We start from the raw sequence: 13,568 nt of genomic DNA, 5'->3' as shown, positions 1-13,568 counted from the left end.
TTTGTTGAGAGAAACCGCAGCTTTTTTTAGTCAATTTGATCAAACCCATTGATATTCAATCGATGGAGGATGAATATTACCAGCAAAGCTAGAGGGCGCAGTGATTATAAAAATAGTCTGGAACCCAGACCTACTGTAAGTGCAGCTTTGGAGCCATTTGACCTTCAGCCACCCTTAAAAACAGGTGAAGCTGTTCAGATAAATACATAAAATATCCATATTTCCGTTCGACTCCAAGAGAAATTCACTTTGCTAACCACTGGACGAGAATTAACCGAATGCTTATCTATTTTAAAATAAATCCCTCAATATTTTTAAAGTTTGTAACAATAACTAAGGGCTGCACGGTGACGCAGTGGTAAGTGTGTGGGTATTCTCCGGGCACTCCAGCTTCCTCCCGCAGTTCAAAAGCACGCTTCATTAGTCACTCTAAAGCAGGAGTGTCCAAAACCAGGCCTCGAGGGATTACCTGGATAAGGTGTGTTTAGCCAATAAAGAGATTCAATGGCAGGTTGGTTGGAAAACATGTAGGAGCTCCCCCATGCCTGGATTTGGGCCCCCAAGGCCTGCTCTAAAGTGTCTCTGGGTGTGCATGTGATTGTGTTCCCTGCAACAGAATGGCGACCTCATCCTCGCGACAGACCCCACCCTTGCCCAACAGCAGCCGGGACAGGCTCCAGAAACCCCGTGACCCAGAGAGGGACATAGCGGGTTAAGAAAATGGATAGATAGAACAATGACTAAGAGTGTGTCCAGATCCAAGGGCTGCGTCCTTTAATGGCTGCGGCCTTCCCGGGCGACGTTGGCCAGGTCCTTCATCGAGCGGGTAGGCCAGAAGCCTTTAGATAATTCCAGCCGTTACATCGGCAAATGTCCTGTCGCCTAGCAACTGTAAGTCCCGGACAGAGAGGAGTAGTGAACCAGGCATGGAGCTCAAAGTTTTCCTGGCTTATTTGATCCAACTTTTCTTCTTGGAAGTGTAATTTTTTCCAACTCCCACATCACATTCCACCATTGTTGTCAGAAAGTCTCCAGGATAGGCTGCAATGCATGTTGGGATCGGGACAGCATGAACCAATCCTTAAAATCGGTTAAAAAAAACAAGGCCGTATTCGTTGGCCGCATTTGAAGGAGTCGTTGCATCTGGACAGCGTACAAATGCAGCCCAGGAAAAACGCAGACCTCCAAATTTGGATACTTTTTGGTGACTTTGAGTACTTTTTAGTTTTTTTTAATTGAAACATATATTGTTTTTTTATACCAGCATGAGTCAGGAAATCTGCTCCCCTTGTTGCAGGTGGTGTACCTGACTGCCACCTTCCCTTACGTCATGCTGTTTGTGCTGCTGGTGCGCGGTGCCACCCTCCCCGGAGCGACCCAGGGCATCATCTACTACCTCAAACCCGACATCGCCCGCCTGGCAGACCCCCAGGTGCGTTCCGGGATACAGTTCTTGTGCTCTTTCACTGCTTTCCCGTCAAATTGTTGTGGAGGCTCTGCTGCAGACAGCTGGAGCTCTACCTTTCCCCGTCTGTCTGCAGGTATGGATGGATGCAGGTACCCAGATCTTTTTCAGTTATGGAATCGGCTTGGGAAGTCTCACAGCTCTTGGAAGTTACAACAAATACAACAATGACTGCTATAAGTGAGGCTCTTTGTCACACCGACCACACACAAAACACTCACTGAAATGTTGAATGCTAGCTCACCGAAGGATTGGCAGGCATGGAGAGATGCACTAAAACTGACACACAAACCGCTGTTACCAACTAGTCTGATGTACCCGCCCCTTAATAAGGCATCTCTGTGTCTCCAGGGACTCTTTCCTGCTGTGCCTCCTCAACAGCACCACCAGTTTCCTGGCCGGCTTCGCCATCTTCGCAGTTCTGGGCTTCATGGCTGAAGAACAGGGCGTGGACATCGCCGCTGTGGCTCAGTCAGGTGAGACCGCCGTCTCCGGGTGGAAACGTTTGCTCCAAGGTCAAGAAAACAAGTCTAATGACTAATAAATAAATAACTGACGTTTCTGGGAAAAAATCCGAAACATGCGTCCCAGAATGCAACTTTTCCAACATAAAAAGGAGTATGCGCTTTGCAGGACGAATCTAGACTGCAGTATGAACGCCACGATGTCCGGAGAGAGTGATTATGGTCTCAAATTAAAATACTTTCCAGCAAAGCTACAACTGGTTAATGAAGCCTCTGTTTAAAGTCCAAAACTGAAATTACATTTGCTGGAAGTTTGGGGAACTAACCTGCAGAAAAAATATTCAAATTAACATTTATGACTTTGATTTGCAAAGCACAAATATATTTAAAGGACAGACAATATTTAGAGGATGAGAGATTTCTGAGCTTCATCCCATGATTCTCTGGGAAATTCTGGGTGGCTGAGGTTCCTAGGGGTTAGCTCCACCTCTAACACTTTATGTCAGGGGTGTCAAACTCATTTTCACCGAGGGCGACATCACCATAGTGGCTGTCCTCAAAGGGCCAGATATAACTTATACATGTAACTAAATGTAATGAAAAAGAAATATAACTTCTCCTTGATGTTAAAGAACTCATTATTTACTTATTATAACTTTTTAAAGTGACAATTACAGTAGCATAGAAAACATATGTTTGCTTGTTACTCTAGCATTAATCCTTTTACATTTTGTCCACTTAATAAAACCCACATAACTCCATTAATGAAGGATTTAACTGTCCAAGTGAATAAAGAAAAATAACACAAAACTGAGCTAGAAAGAACATGTGTTACACGTGTTACATTTTACAAAAAAATGCCGCACACAGCTTTGCATCCAACTGATGGTTTGATGACGACAATTTCTCTGCAAACACACACAAGACCTGCAAACATTGAATAATTACAACAGCAGCTACAAATCAATAATATGTAATCAACTAAAAAAATATATTTTATGAAGTTTAAAACTTTGATGCTCTCGTGGGCCACATAAAATGACGTGGCGGGCCACTTTTGGCCCCCGGGCCTTGACTTTGACACATGCTTTAAGGCGTTTACATTCTTTCTAAAACATTAACTCTTGCATGCCGATGCAAAGCCGATGTGAAAAGTAAAGTGAAAGATGTTGAAAGTGTTAGTTTTTCAAAGACACTCTTACAGAGATCTGTGTAAACCTGACAGTCTGGAGCATCAAGAACTCTTGTGCTTTCGCCACCATTGCGGAGGGCGTTCTGCGCTAAAGTGCCACTCGTTTGTGTTTTCTGATTGCTCAGTTTTGTTCAGTGAACCGATGGGTGATGATCACTGTTGTCCCTCTGGACAGGGCCCGGTCTTGCCTTCATCGCATACCCAAGAGCGGTGTCCATGATGCCCCTGCCCCAGCTGTGGGCCGTCTGCTTCTTTCTCATGATCATCATGCTGGGGCTGGACACTCAGGTAGACTGGGGCGACAGACCGCATGAGGCTGGGGATGGGTACTGAAGGTCTGTGCTAAGATGGTACTGACATATATGGTACTACTGGTACTGACATATATGGTACTACTGGTACTGACATATATGGTACTACTGGTACTGACATATATGGTACTACTGGTACTGACATATATGGTACTACTGGTACTAACATATATGGTACTACTGGTACTAACATATATGGTACTACTGGTACTAACATATATGGTACTACTAGTACTAACGTATATGGTACTACTGGTTCTAACATATACGGTACTACTGGTACTGACATATATGGTACTACTGGTACTGACATATATGGTACTACTGGTACTGACATATATGGTACTACTGGTACTGACATATATGGTACTACTGGTACTAACATATATGGTACTACTGGTACTAACATATATGGTACTACTGGTACTAACATATATGGTACTACTGGTACTGACATATATGGTACTACTGGTACTAACGTAAATGGTACTACTGGTTCTAACATATATGGTACTACTGGTACTGACATATATGGTACTACTGGTACTGACATATATGGTACTACTGGTACTGACATATATGGTACTACTGGTACTGACATATATGGTACTACTGGTACTAACATATATGGTACTACTGGTACTAACATATATGGTACTACTGGTACTAACATATATGGTACTACTGGTACTGACATATATGGTACTACTGGTACTAACGTATATGGTACTACTGGTTCTAACATATACGGTACTACTGGTACTGACATATATGGTACTACTGGTACTGACATATATGGTACTACTGGTACTAACATATATGGTACTACTGGTACTAACATATATGGTACTACTGGTACTGACATATATGGTACTACTGGTACTAACGTATATGGTACTACTGGTTCTAACATATATGGTACTACTGGTACTGACATATATGGTAATACTGGTACTAACGTATATGGTACTACTAGTACTGACATATATGGTACTACTGGTACTGATATATATGGTACTACTGGTAATAACGTATATGGTACTACTGGTAATGACGTATATGGTACTACTGGTACTGACGTATATGGTACTACTGGTACTGACATATATGGTACTACTGGTACTAATGTATATGGTACTACTAGTACTGACGTATATGGTACTACTGGTACTGACATATTTGGTAATTCTGGTACTAACGTATATGGTACTACTGGTACTAACGTATATGGTACTACTGGTAATGACGTATATGGTACTACTGGTACTGACGTATATGGTACTACTGGTACTGACATATATGGTACTACTGGTATTAATGTATATGGTACTACTGGTACTAACGTATATGGTACTACTGGTAATGACGTATATGGTACTACTGGTACTGACGTATATGGTACTACTGGTACTGACATATTTGGTACTACTGGTACTGACATATATGGTACTAATGGTACTAATATGTATGATACTACTGGCACTAACATATATGGTACTACTGGTACTAACGTATAAGGCACTACTGGTACTAACATATATGGTACTACTGGTACTGACATATATGACACTACCCTACCAACACTGACTGTTACAGTACTACTGGTAATAAAGTATATGGTACTACTGGTACTAGTGTATATTGTACTACTGGAACAAACGTATGGTACTACTGGTACTGACATATATGGTACTACTGGTACCAACATATATGGTACTACTGGTACTAACATATATGGTACTACTGGTACTAACATATATGGTACTACTGGTACTAACATATATGGTACTACTGGTACTGACATATATGGTACTACTGGTACTGACATATATGGTACTACTGGTACTAACATATATGGTACTACTGGTACTAACATATATAGTACTACTGGTACTAACATATATGGTACTACTGGTACTGACATATATGGTACTACTGGTACTAACGTATATGGTACTACTGGTACTAACATATATGGTACTACTGGTACTGACATATATGGTACTACTGGTACTAACGTATATGGTACTACTAGTACTGACATATATGGTACTACTGGTACTGATATATATGGTACTACTGGTACTAACGTATATGGTACTACTGGTAATGACGTATATGGTACTACTGGTACTGACGTATATGGTACTACTGGTACTGACATATATGGTACTACTGGTACTAATGTATATGGTACTACTAGTACTGACGTATATGGTACTACTGGTACTGACATATTTGGTAATTCTGGTACTAACGTATATGGTACTACTGGTACTAACGTATATGGTACTACTGGTAATGACGTATATGGTACTACTGGTACTGACGTATATGGTACTACTGGTACTGACATATATGGTACTACTGGTACTAATGTATATGGTACTACTGGTACTAACGTATATGGTACTACTGGTAATGACGTATATGGTACTACTGGTACTGACGTATATGGTACTACTGGTACTGACATATTTGGTACTACTGGTACTGACGTATATGGTACTACTGGTAATGACGTATATGGTACTACTGGTACTGACGTATATGGTACTACTGGTAATGACGTATATGGTACTACTGGTACTGACGTATATGGTACTACTGGTACTAACATATATGGTACTACTGGTACTGACATATATGACACTACCCTACCAACACTGACTGTTACAGTACTACTGGTAATAAAGTATATGGTACTACTGGTACTAGTGTATATTGTACTACTGGAACAAACGTATGGTACTACTGGTACTGACATATATGGTACTACTGGTACCAACATATATGGTACTACTGGTACTGACGTATATGGTACTACTGGTACTAACATATATGGTACTACTGGTACTGACATATATGACACTACCCTACCAACACTGACTGTTACAGTACTACTGGTAATAAAGTATATGGTACTACTGGTACTAGTGTATATTGTACTACTGGAACAAACGTATGGTACTACTGGTACTGACGTATATGGTACTACTGGTACCAACATATATGGTACTACTGGTACTAACATATATGGTACTACTGGTACTAACATATATGGTACTACTGGTACTAACATATATGGTACTACTGGTACTAACATATATGGTACTACTGGTACTGACATATATGACACTACCCTACCAACACTGACTGTTACAGTACTATTGGTAATAACGCATATGGTACAACTGGTACTAACGTATATGGTACTACTGGTAATAATGTATATAGTACTTCCCGATCGGTACTGATGTATATGGTATTACCAGTACCAGCATATACGGTATTGCCAGTACCACATAAAAATACGGATGTCGGTTTTTCGTTTTAGTGGTTTGTTTCAGACATGTCAATCATTTATATTCTATTCAGTTTTGCTGAATTCTAGCTATTAATCTTTCCTTTCCAGCTCATACAAGAATGGGTGTAGCTGTGAGAGGGGGCGGAGCTTCCGTCAAAATGCAGAAAGCACATTGAGCGAAAGTTTGTCTGTACTTCACAGTATAAGATTCTAATTTAGCGACCTGATGGTTAAGCGTGTTTCCCTTAGCGTGTGTGAAAACGGAGATGCAGCCCTGCAGCTAAGACTGCCAGAAACAATGAAAGAAAAACAAATTTGGGACATTCAAGCGCTCTCCTCCACCCTGTCACGCTGCTACCTCACTCATTTTTTGAATCACCAGATTGGCACTGTTTAGGCACCGGCACCATTTCAAGTACCAGTTCAGTACCGTATAGAACCTAAACCACGCCATTTTCTTGAACGAGGCGCGAACCAGCTGACACGCCCTCTTTCCCATCAGTTTGTGAGTCTGGAGGCGCTGATGACGTCGGTGACGGACCTGTACCCCCACCTGATCCGGCGGGGCCGCCGCAGAGAGCTACTGCTGCTGCTCGTGTGCATCGTCTGCTTCCTGGTGGGGCTGGTCATGGTCACGCCGGTGCGTCCTTCTCCGCCCCCACGTCTGCTCGTTCTGTCTTGAAAAGACGGGGGTCTGATGAGCTTTTCTGTGCAGGGGGGGCTCTACGTGTTCCAGATCTACGACCACTTTTCCTGCAGTGGAGCCAGCCTGCTGCTGCTCTCCATCTTCCAGTCTCTGGCTGTCGGCTGGGTGTACGGTACGAAACCCCTCCGTGTCGGATTTCCCTCCTGCCTTCTTCCCTCTTTTCTCTCCATTATCTCTTTTCATGTTGACACGGAGCAACCCCGCCCCCCTTCCTGTTGCTGATTCATAACGATTTGAATAAAGAAATACTCAGAAATTGAATTTTCAGCTTAAATGTCTTTATAAATGTCCTCCGTCCTCATCAAAAACATGTTAAAGACACCGTTTTTGTCAGACGGGGTCTTTGAATCTGTGTTGTCAGATTCATATGTAGTTACAAAAGTTGCTGGAAAAACTTGCCTTAGACCTGGAAAGTTTTAGAACCCTGCAGTCTTCGTGAGATCCTGATTCTGCACGTTTTTGGGAATGTCATTTTCTTTTGCTCACTTATTGTTTTTCTGTTGAAAGTGAATGGAAAAGTGTTCAAACCCTCCCCAGTATTTTCGTCGTGTTAGACTTTGTGTGAAACTATATGTTACTATTCAGACGTTCTCACCTCGACTTTTACTTTTATAGTACTTTTATGCATTTTTTTTGCTAATTTTGCTCCTGATTTAAAAATATTTTTGATCTTTCCCTTTCATTTGGTTATTTTCTTATTTTTTTAGCATCAGATCTTCATTTGGCAGCCTCAACCTTAGGCAATAATTAGCCCTTTTAATGTTAAAGGTACTTTGTATGTTTTAAACGTCCATACAGAGGTGTCCTTCGGCATCACACCTGTGTTTTTTTTTTGCGTTTTTTTTTCTCGTTTTACCGTTCCTCCCTGGTCTTTCAGTGATCTGGGCTGTTTTCGGTGTTTCCCACAGCTTGTCAGACTGGCAGACTCCTCTGCTCCGTCTGCGCTCCTTTCCCAGCCGGCAGACCTAATATGAACGCGTCTGCGGCGACCTGCTGCTGTGAGGCGCTTGGCTTTAGGCCACCCCCCCCCCCCCCCCCCAACCCCCCCGTCTGCCTCCTCCGGGCCCTAAATCCACCTTTGGGCCCCCTTCGTCTCTCCGTCTCAGTCTCTCTGTCACCGGGTGTTGAAGTGAGGGCGTGTGTGGACAATACACTTAGAGAAATGACAAAAACACCTTTGAACTGCAGCGAAGGCCGTAAATCTGTTTTTGTGTAGACATATTTGGAAGGAAACGACAAACAAAAGCATCAGAGAATAGAAGTTTCTGGGTTTTCTCACATTTTTCAAGCGTAAACGTGACGTTTTTGGGACTTCTGCTGCCGTTAACGTCACCACCAAACTATGATGTCACACCCAAAGCCCTTGTTGTGTTTGTTTTACCCACAGGAGCTGAGCGCTTCAGCTCCAACATCCGAGACATGACGGGCTACACCCCGCTGCCTGTTTTCAAACTGTGCTGGAAGTATTTGACCCCGGCTGTGTGCACAGTAAGTAACTGCCCCCTCCAACCTACCCTAGTCTGCCTATAAACAGCCTAAAACAGCTCCAATATAGGCTGCTATTTTTGTCGCACCACTAATATTAGGTTGGGGTTTGGGCTGTACACTAGCTGAAGAGCGTGTGAACGGGGATGCTTCGTACCCACAACTCAGAGGGGAATTTCTAATGAAGTCCTGCCACTCTGCAGAAACTATGTCCAAGAAAACCACACGGGTTTTTAGATTTTGGCTAAAAACAGCATCATCGTCATTTAAAAACCACTGGAAATGCGGCAGTTTAGCTCAGAGTTTAGAGCAGGTCGTCCAACAACCAAACAGTGCGTGGAACGATCCCGACTCTCCCCAGCCAGCTGTCGCCCCCCGAGCGCGGCTAGCCTGCAGCTCACCGCTCTCCCCCAGGGGATGGGTCAAATGCGGAGAAAGAATTTCCCCATTGTGGGATAAATAAAGTAAAATTATATTTATTATTATAAAATAGACCAAATGTAGATGTATTTGACTTCCAAAATGAAGCCAGTTAAAATGAAAAGCTAATTCTACTCGGGGCAGCTGCAATTTCCCCTATAACCACTAGGGGCAGACTAAATGAAATCGTCGAACTTTATAGTCAAAATTAAGCAAAACTATTTTTTTAATTGTTATGAGGATGCATTAAGCATCACATTTCTGTACATTTGTTCATAATTTGACCTCCAAACATGGAGGTGTGGTCTTTTGATTGACAGCTGACCATCAAATATTTATAATTACAAACCGTTTTCTTGTTTCTTTCACCTATTTGTCCAACTTTGGAAAACCCTGGATCGCAGTTTAAGGTCCAAAACCATCACAGTCTTAAACAATCAAGCTAAGAAAACCAAATACCGTACTCAATTTCTAATTTTTCATAATTTTGCTAAAGAATTTTTTTGGTTGAAGCTGTCTTTTATATAAAGTGGTACAAACTCTCCTACCAACAGAAATGTCCTTTTGTCCTCTGTTTTTTGAAGGCCACCTTCATTTTCTCCTTGGTGCGCTGGTCTCCTCTGAGCCTCGTCAAAGGTCTGGTCGCTCCGCTCTGGGCCTCCACGTTGGGCTGGCTCCTCACCCTCTCTTCCGTCTCCCTCCTCCCCATCTGGGCCATCTACGCTCTGATCACCACGCCCGGAAACCTGTCGCAGGTAACCCACCCGCCAACCAACGCCTCGGTCCAGGTTTCGCTCAAACCCTGTTGGATCAACGGACCGGTTTGTTCTGGTTTCCAGCGTTTCCAGCGTCTCTGCAGCCCCACGAAGAAGTCCTTCCACCACCTCTCCCCGAACAGCTCGGTGCTGGCCTACAGCCCCGTGCTCCCCCTCACCGAGAAGCCAAAGGAGAAGGTGGCGGGACTCATCCAGGACCAGATGACATGAGGAGGACATGGCGTCACCCCGTGTGCTGCTCACCCGACCAGGACAAGCTGGACCCCGTTAGCAGGGCTGGACCCTGATGGAGCACCCCCCCCTCTTTCCAACCAACGTGACCCGGTGCTACTTCACTGCTTAGCTGGTTCCACATGGTAGAACCTGTCGGTTTCCCGCTCATCCAACATATAACTTCTGTATCCGTCTCTCCAAACTGGCTCTTTTAATCTGGAATTTAATCTAGCCTGCTTTCCGTCGATTCCTCCATTTGCTTTGCACAATCCAACGCCGTCTGGAACCGGCTTGGTGGAGGCGGGGCTTAAAGACCGCCAGGTTGTGCTCCGCCTCGTGAAACAAAGGGGTTTTCCTGAACCTTCCGTCCCCCCCATTGGCTCCAACCAGCTTACCTTCTGGATCCCGTCGGCCTTTTCCTCCCGTGGTTTGGTATTTATTTGACAGTTCGGTGGCCGTGTCGGCCGCTACCTGCTAGCAGCTCCGACCGCCGCTTTGGGCTCCCTGTATTCTCTCTGAGAGAGAAGGAGAGATCAGCTTTGGTTTGGCTGCGTCACGTCGGTCTAATGGTTTGAAAGAAAACGTTTTAACGCCTGCAGTTTAGGTAACTCGCTGGCAAAAGGTTTTCCAACTATTTCTGCAACAAATCGGTTTTAGTTTTTGACGAAAATGTTACGAAACCATCAGCATTCAATTTAAGGGAAAACCGGACCACAGAATGGATCGAACAAAAGACAAAGTTGTGCGTTAGAATACGAAAAGCTTTCAACCTTTTTTTTTAGATAACAACCTGATAGATTTTATTACACCGTATGTTTATGAAAAGAAAGTTTTTTTGTTGTTTTTTTTTTGCTAACAATCTGTGTAGAATTCCTGTTAGATTTGAAATTGCTGCTGCTGCCTGATAGAAAAGTTTTTTTAGCCCGAAAAAAAAAATCAAAAGTATGATATAAAAATGTTTTAAGCTCTGAGGATGTTTTAGGAAATATTCAGAATTGTCAAGAATATATTTATGAGCTGATAAAATTTAGTTTTTAATCTTGGAGAACCCACAGAGTCAAATTTCGCTTTTTTATTTTCTAGACTTTTATTTATTCAGATTGTTTACACGATTCTTTCTTCTTTCTTTCTGCGCCTTTGAGCAGAGATTTCCCCCAAAAACTCATAAAACGAAATTCTGACATTTCAAAAAACTATGACACCAAATCTCGTATGGGAGCTCAAAATCTATTTTCATATCCAAAGAAGGTTTTGAAATTATTATGGGATGGACACAGGACCTACGGCTTGGCGGCTGTTTTGTGGCAAAGTGTGAAGTATTTTAATGTTAAGAAAAACTTCATGAAATTTCACGCACGTGTTGCCAGGTTAAGTCTACAACCACAACCGAAGTTTAGTTGAACTTTGACCTCCTGAAGAGGCTCCACCCTGAATTGAAAAAATAAATAAATGAAATCCTCTTTAGTAGCTTCTACAAATTTCAACCCCTCCTGGGGATTTCAATGTATCGCCTCAGCATCTTTGAGAAGATACCAGGGGGAAAAAAGTTGGAAACAGAGTTTGAGCGGCGTCCGCGTGGCGAGCTCGCAAAAGTGCCGTTCCCTGTTCCTTGGACATTGTTTACCGGAATATTGACAAAATGTAATACATGAATCCCTAGCTCAAGCCGAACAAAACAATACAACATACGATATGCACATATGAGGAATGTGGGCGTGGTTAACCAAAAAACGCCGTTGCCAAGGAAATCCGAAAGTTTACTTTTGTCGATTCTTCTAAAAATGACATAGACCTGTTCGTTACCACCAGAGGACCAAAAAATGCAATGGTTGCTATGGAGATAAAACAACAGAAAAGCTTCCATTAATACAAAAAGTGTTTTTTTAATGAATTTGTCTTGTGCAGCTTTGACCAGGGTGACAGAGGAGAGGGGGAGAGAAAGGCACGTGTAGCTGCCCCTCAGCCAGTGAGGGCGGATCAAGGGGGGGGGGGTGAGAGGGGAGGGGGCGTGGCTTTTTTTCTTTGGAAGTGGCTACCACCCAAATTGAGCAAATTCAGCACAATCCGTTAAACGCACTTTTAAAGCCCCGAAGACATTTTTTCTTGGGTTCTTCAGGATTAAATAAAATTTATTTGGAATATGACACAGTTTAGAGGATTAAAACAATAGTTTTATGAAAAATACTTCTGGAAAACGGAGCTGAAACAATTCCGAAGGAAACATTAGCTCAAGTTCACAAACTGATCTGCATCAATCATGCGTTGCCTTTTTTTTTTCATTAGGAAAATCACAATTTTTTCCTTCAAAGACATTTAAATGTTTATTTTTTTGAATGTTGTTGCCGAAAAACAAACTATTGTGTGCAATTACGAAGAAAGTCATCATCAAATGTGTTTTTATCAACTTCTTTCTGTGACTTCCTGATTTGGAATTGTCAGAAAACTCTTAAAAATTCACTTTTCTTGTTGAGTTTTTCCCCCACACCACGTTTTTTTTTCTTTCCTCTGCGTCTTTGCAGATTCCAGATTATTAAATCAGATTAGCGTTAGCTCGCTATGCTGTATGTCTAGGACAGGAAGTACTGTACGCCGGGATCCTGCAGAAGCCCCGGCCCATGGGAAACATTTCTGGGGCGAGTGTGATGTGTTCAAGTGTCTGAAATCGACTTACCATCATCTCTGTTTACAGGTTTAATCACGTGCCTCATGTTTTCTAATGGGATTCTTCTTATGTTTACATTTGTGTGCATGTGTACATTAAAAAAAACTGAATGATAACTCCATTTTTTATGGTACTTGTCACTCCTCGCTCTGAAGAAAACTCATATCTAAAGGTTAACGCTTACAAATCCTCTGATTGACAAAAATGTCATGAATAAAACAGAGAATTTAACTTTTCCGTGAAGAATTTAGATCCAAAGTGAAGCTGGAAGCAGAAAGTTGGTGGATTTATTTAGCAGTTTTGTCTGTTATTTGCAGCCAGAGAGGGTTCCCAAACTTTTTTAGTCTGTGATTGGGTAAATGAAAAAAGGTTTGGGGTTGATAATTTATTGGAAGTTTGTTTTCAAATATGTAAAAAATGTACATTAAAAGTAAAAAATCAAGTATCAAACGCAACAGATGAGTTACATTTGACCATACAGTGCACTGTGACTCAAGTTATTTGTGAAAGCACGGCGGTGGAAGACTGGTGATCTGGGCTTATTAAGCCACTTCAGGAGTAAATAAA

At 42.3% G+C, this 13,568-nt stretch overlaps 1 protein-coding gene across 3 annotated transcripts in view; it reads left to right on the top strand.

Annotated features, from left to right (window-relative positions):
* Positions 1 to 13,117, top strand: part of LOC101161615 (sodium- and chloride-dependent GABA transporter 2) — a 46,309-nt gene extending 33,192 nt beyond the window's left edge. For all 3 annotated transcript variants that reach the window (XM_023965870.2, XM_023965864.2, XM_023965865.2), the window contains exons 8-16: positions 1,298 to 1,432; positions 1,542 to 1,645; positions 1,817 to 1,941; positions 3,297 to 3,409; positions 7,242 to 7,379; positions 7,455 to 7,557; positions 8,833 to 8,933; positions 9,935 to 10,105; positions 10,190 to 13,117. In XM_023965870.2, the coding sequence (XP_023821638.1) occupies positions 1,298 to 1,432; positions 1,542 to 1,645; positions 1,817 to 1,941; positions 3,297 to 3,409; positions 7,242 to 7,379; positions 7,455 to 7,557; positions 8,833 to 8,933; positions 9,935 to 10,105; positions 10,190 to 10,336 (1,137 nt within the window). In that variant the 3' untranslated portion in view covers positions 10,337 to 13,117. The remainder of the gene's footprint in view (positions 1 to 1,297; positions 1,433 to 1,541; positions 1,646 to 1,816; positions 1,942 to 3,296; positions 3,410 to 7,241; positions 7,380 to 7,454; positions 7,558 to 8,832; positions 8,934 to 9,934; positions 10,106 to 10,189) is intronic.
* The last annotated feature ends 451 nt before the right edge of the window (positions 13,118 to 13,568 follow it).

The sequence above is a fragment of the Oryzias latipes genome, chromosome 2 (genome assembly GCF_053564925.1).
Source record: "Oryzias latipes strain Hd-rR chromosome 2, Olatipes_Hd-rR_3.1".
Classification (NCBI taxonomy): domain Eukaryota; kingdom Metazoa; phylum Chordata; class Actinopteri; order Beloniformes; family Adrianichthyidae; genus Oryzias; species Oryzias latipes.
The sequence above is the reverse complement of the archived record's forward strand: the minus strand, read 5'-3'. Positions and strand labels throughout refer to the sequence as shown.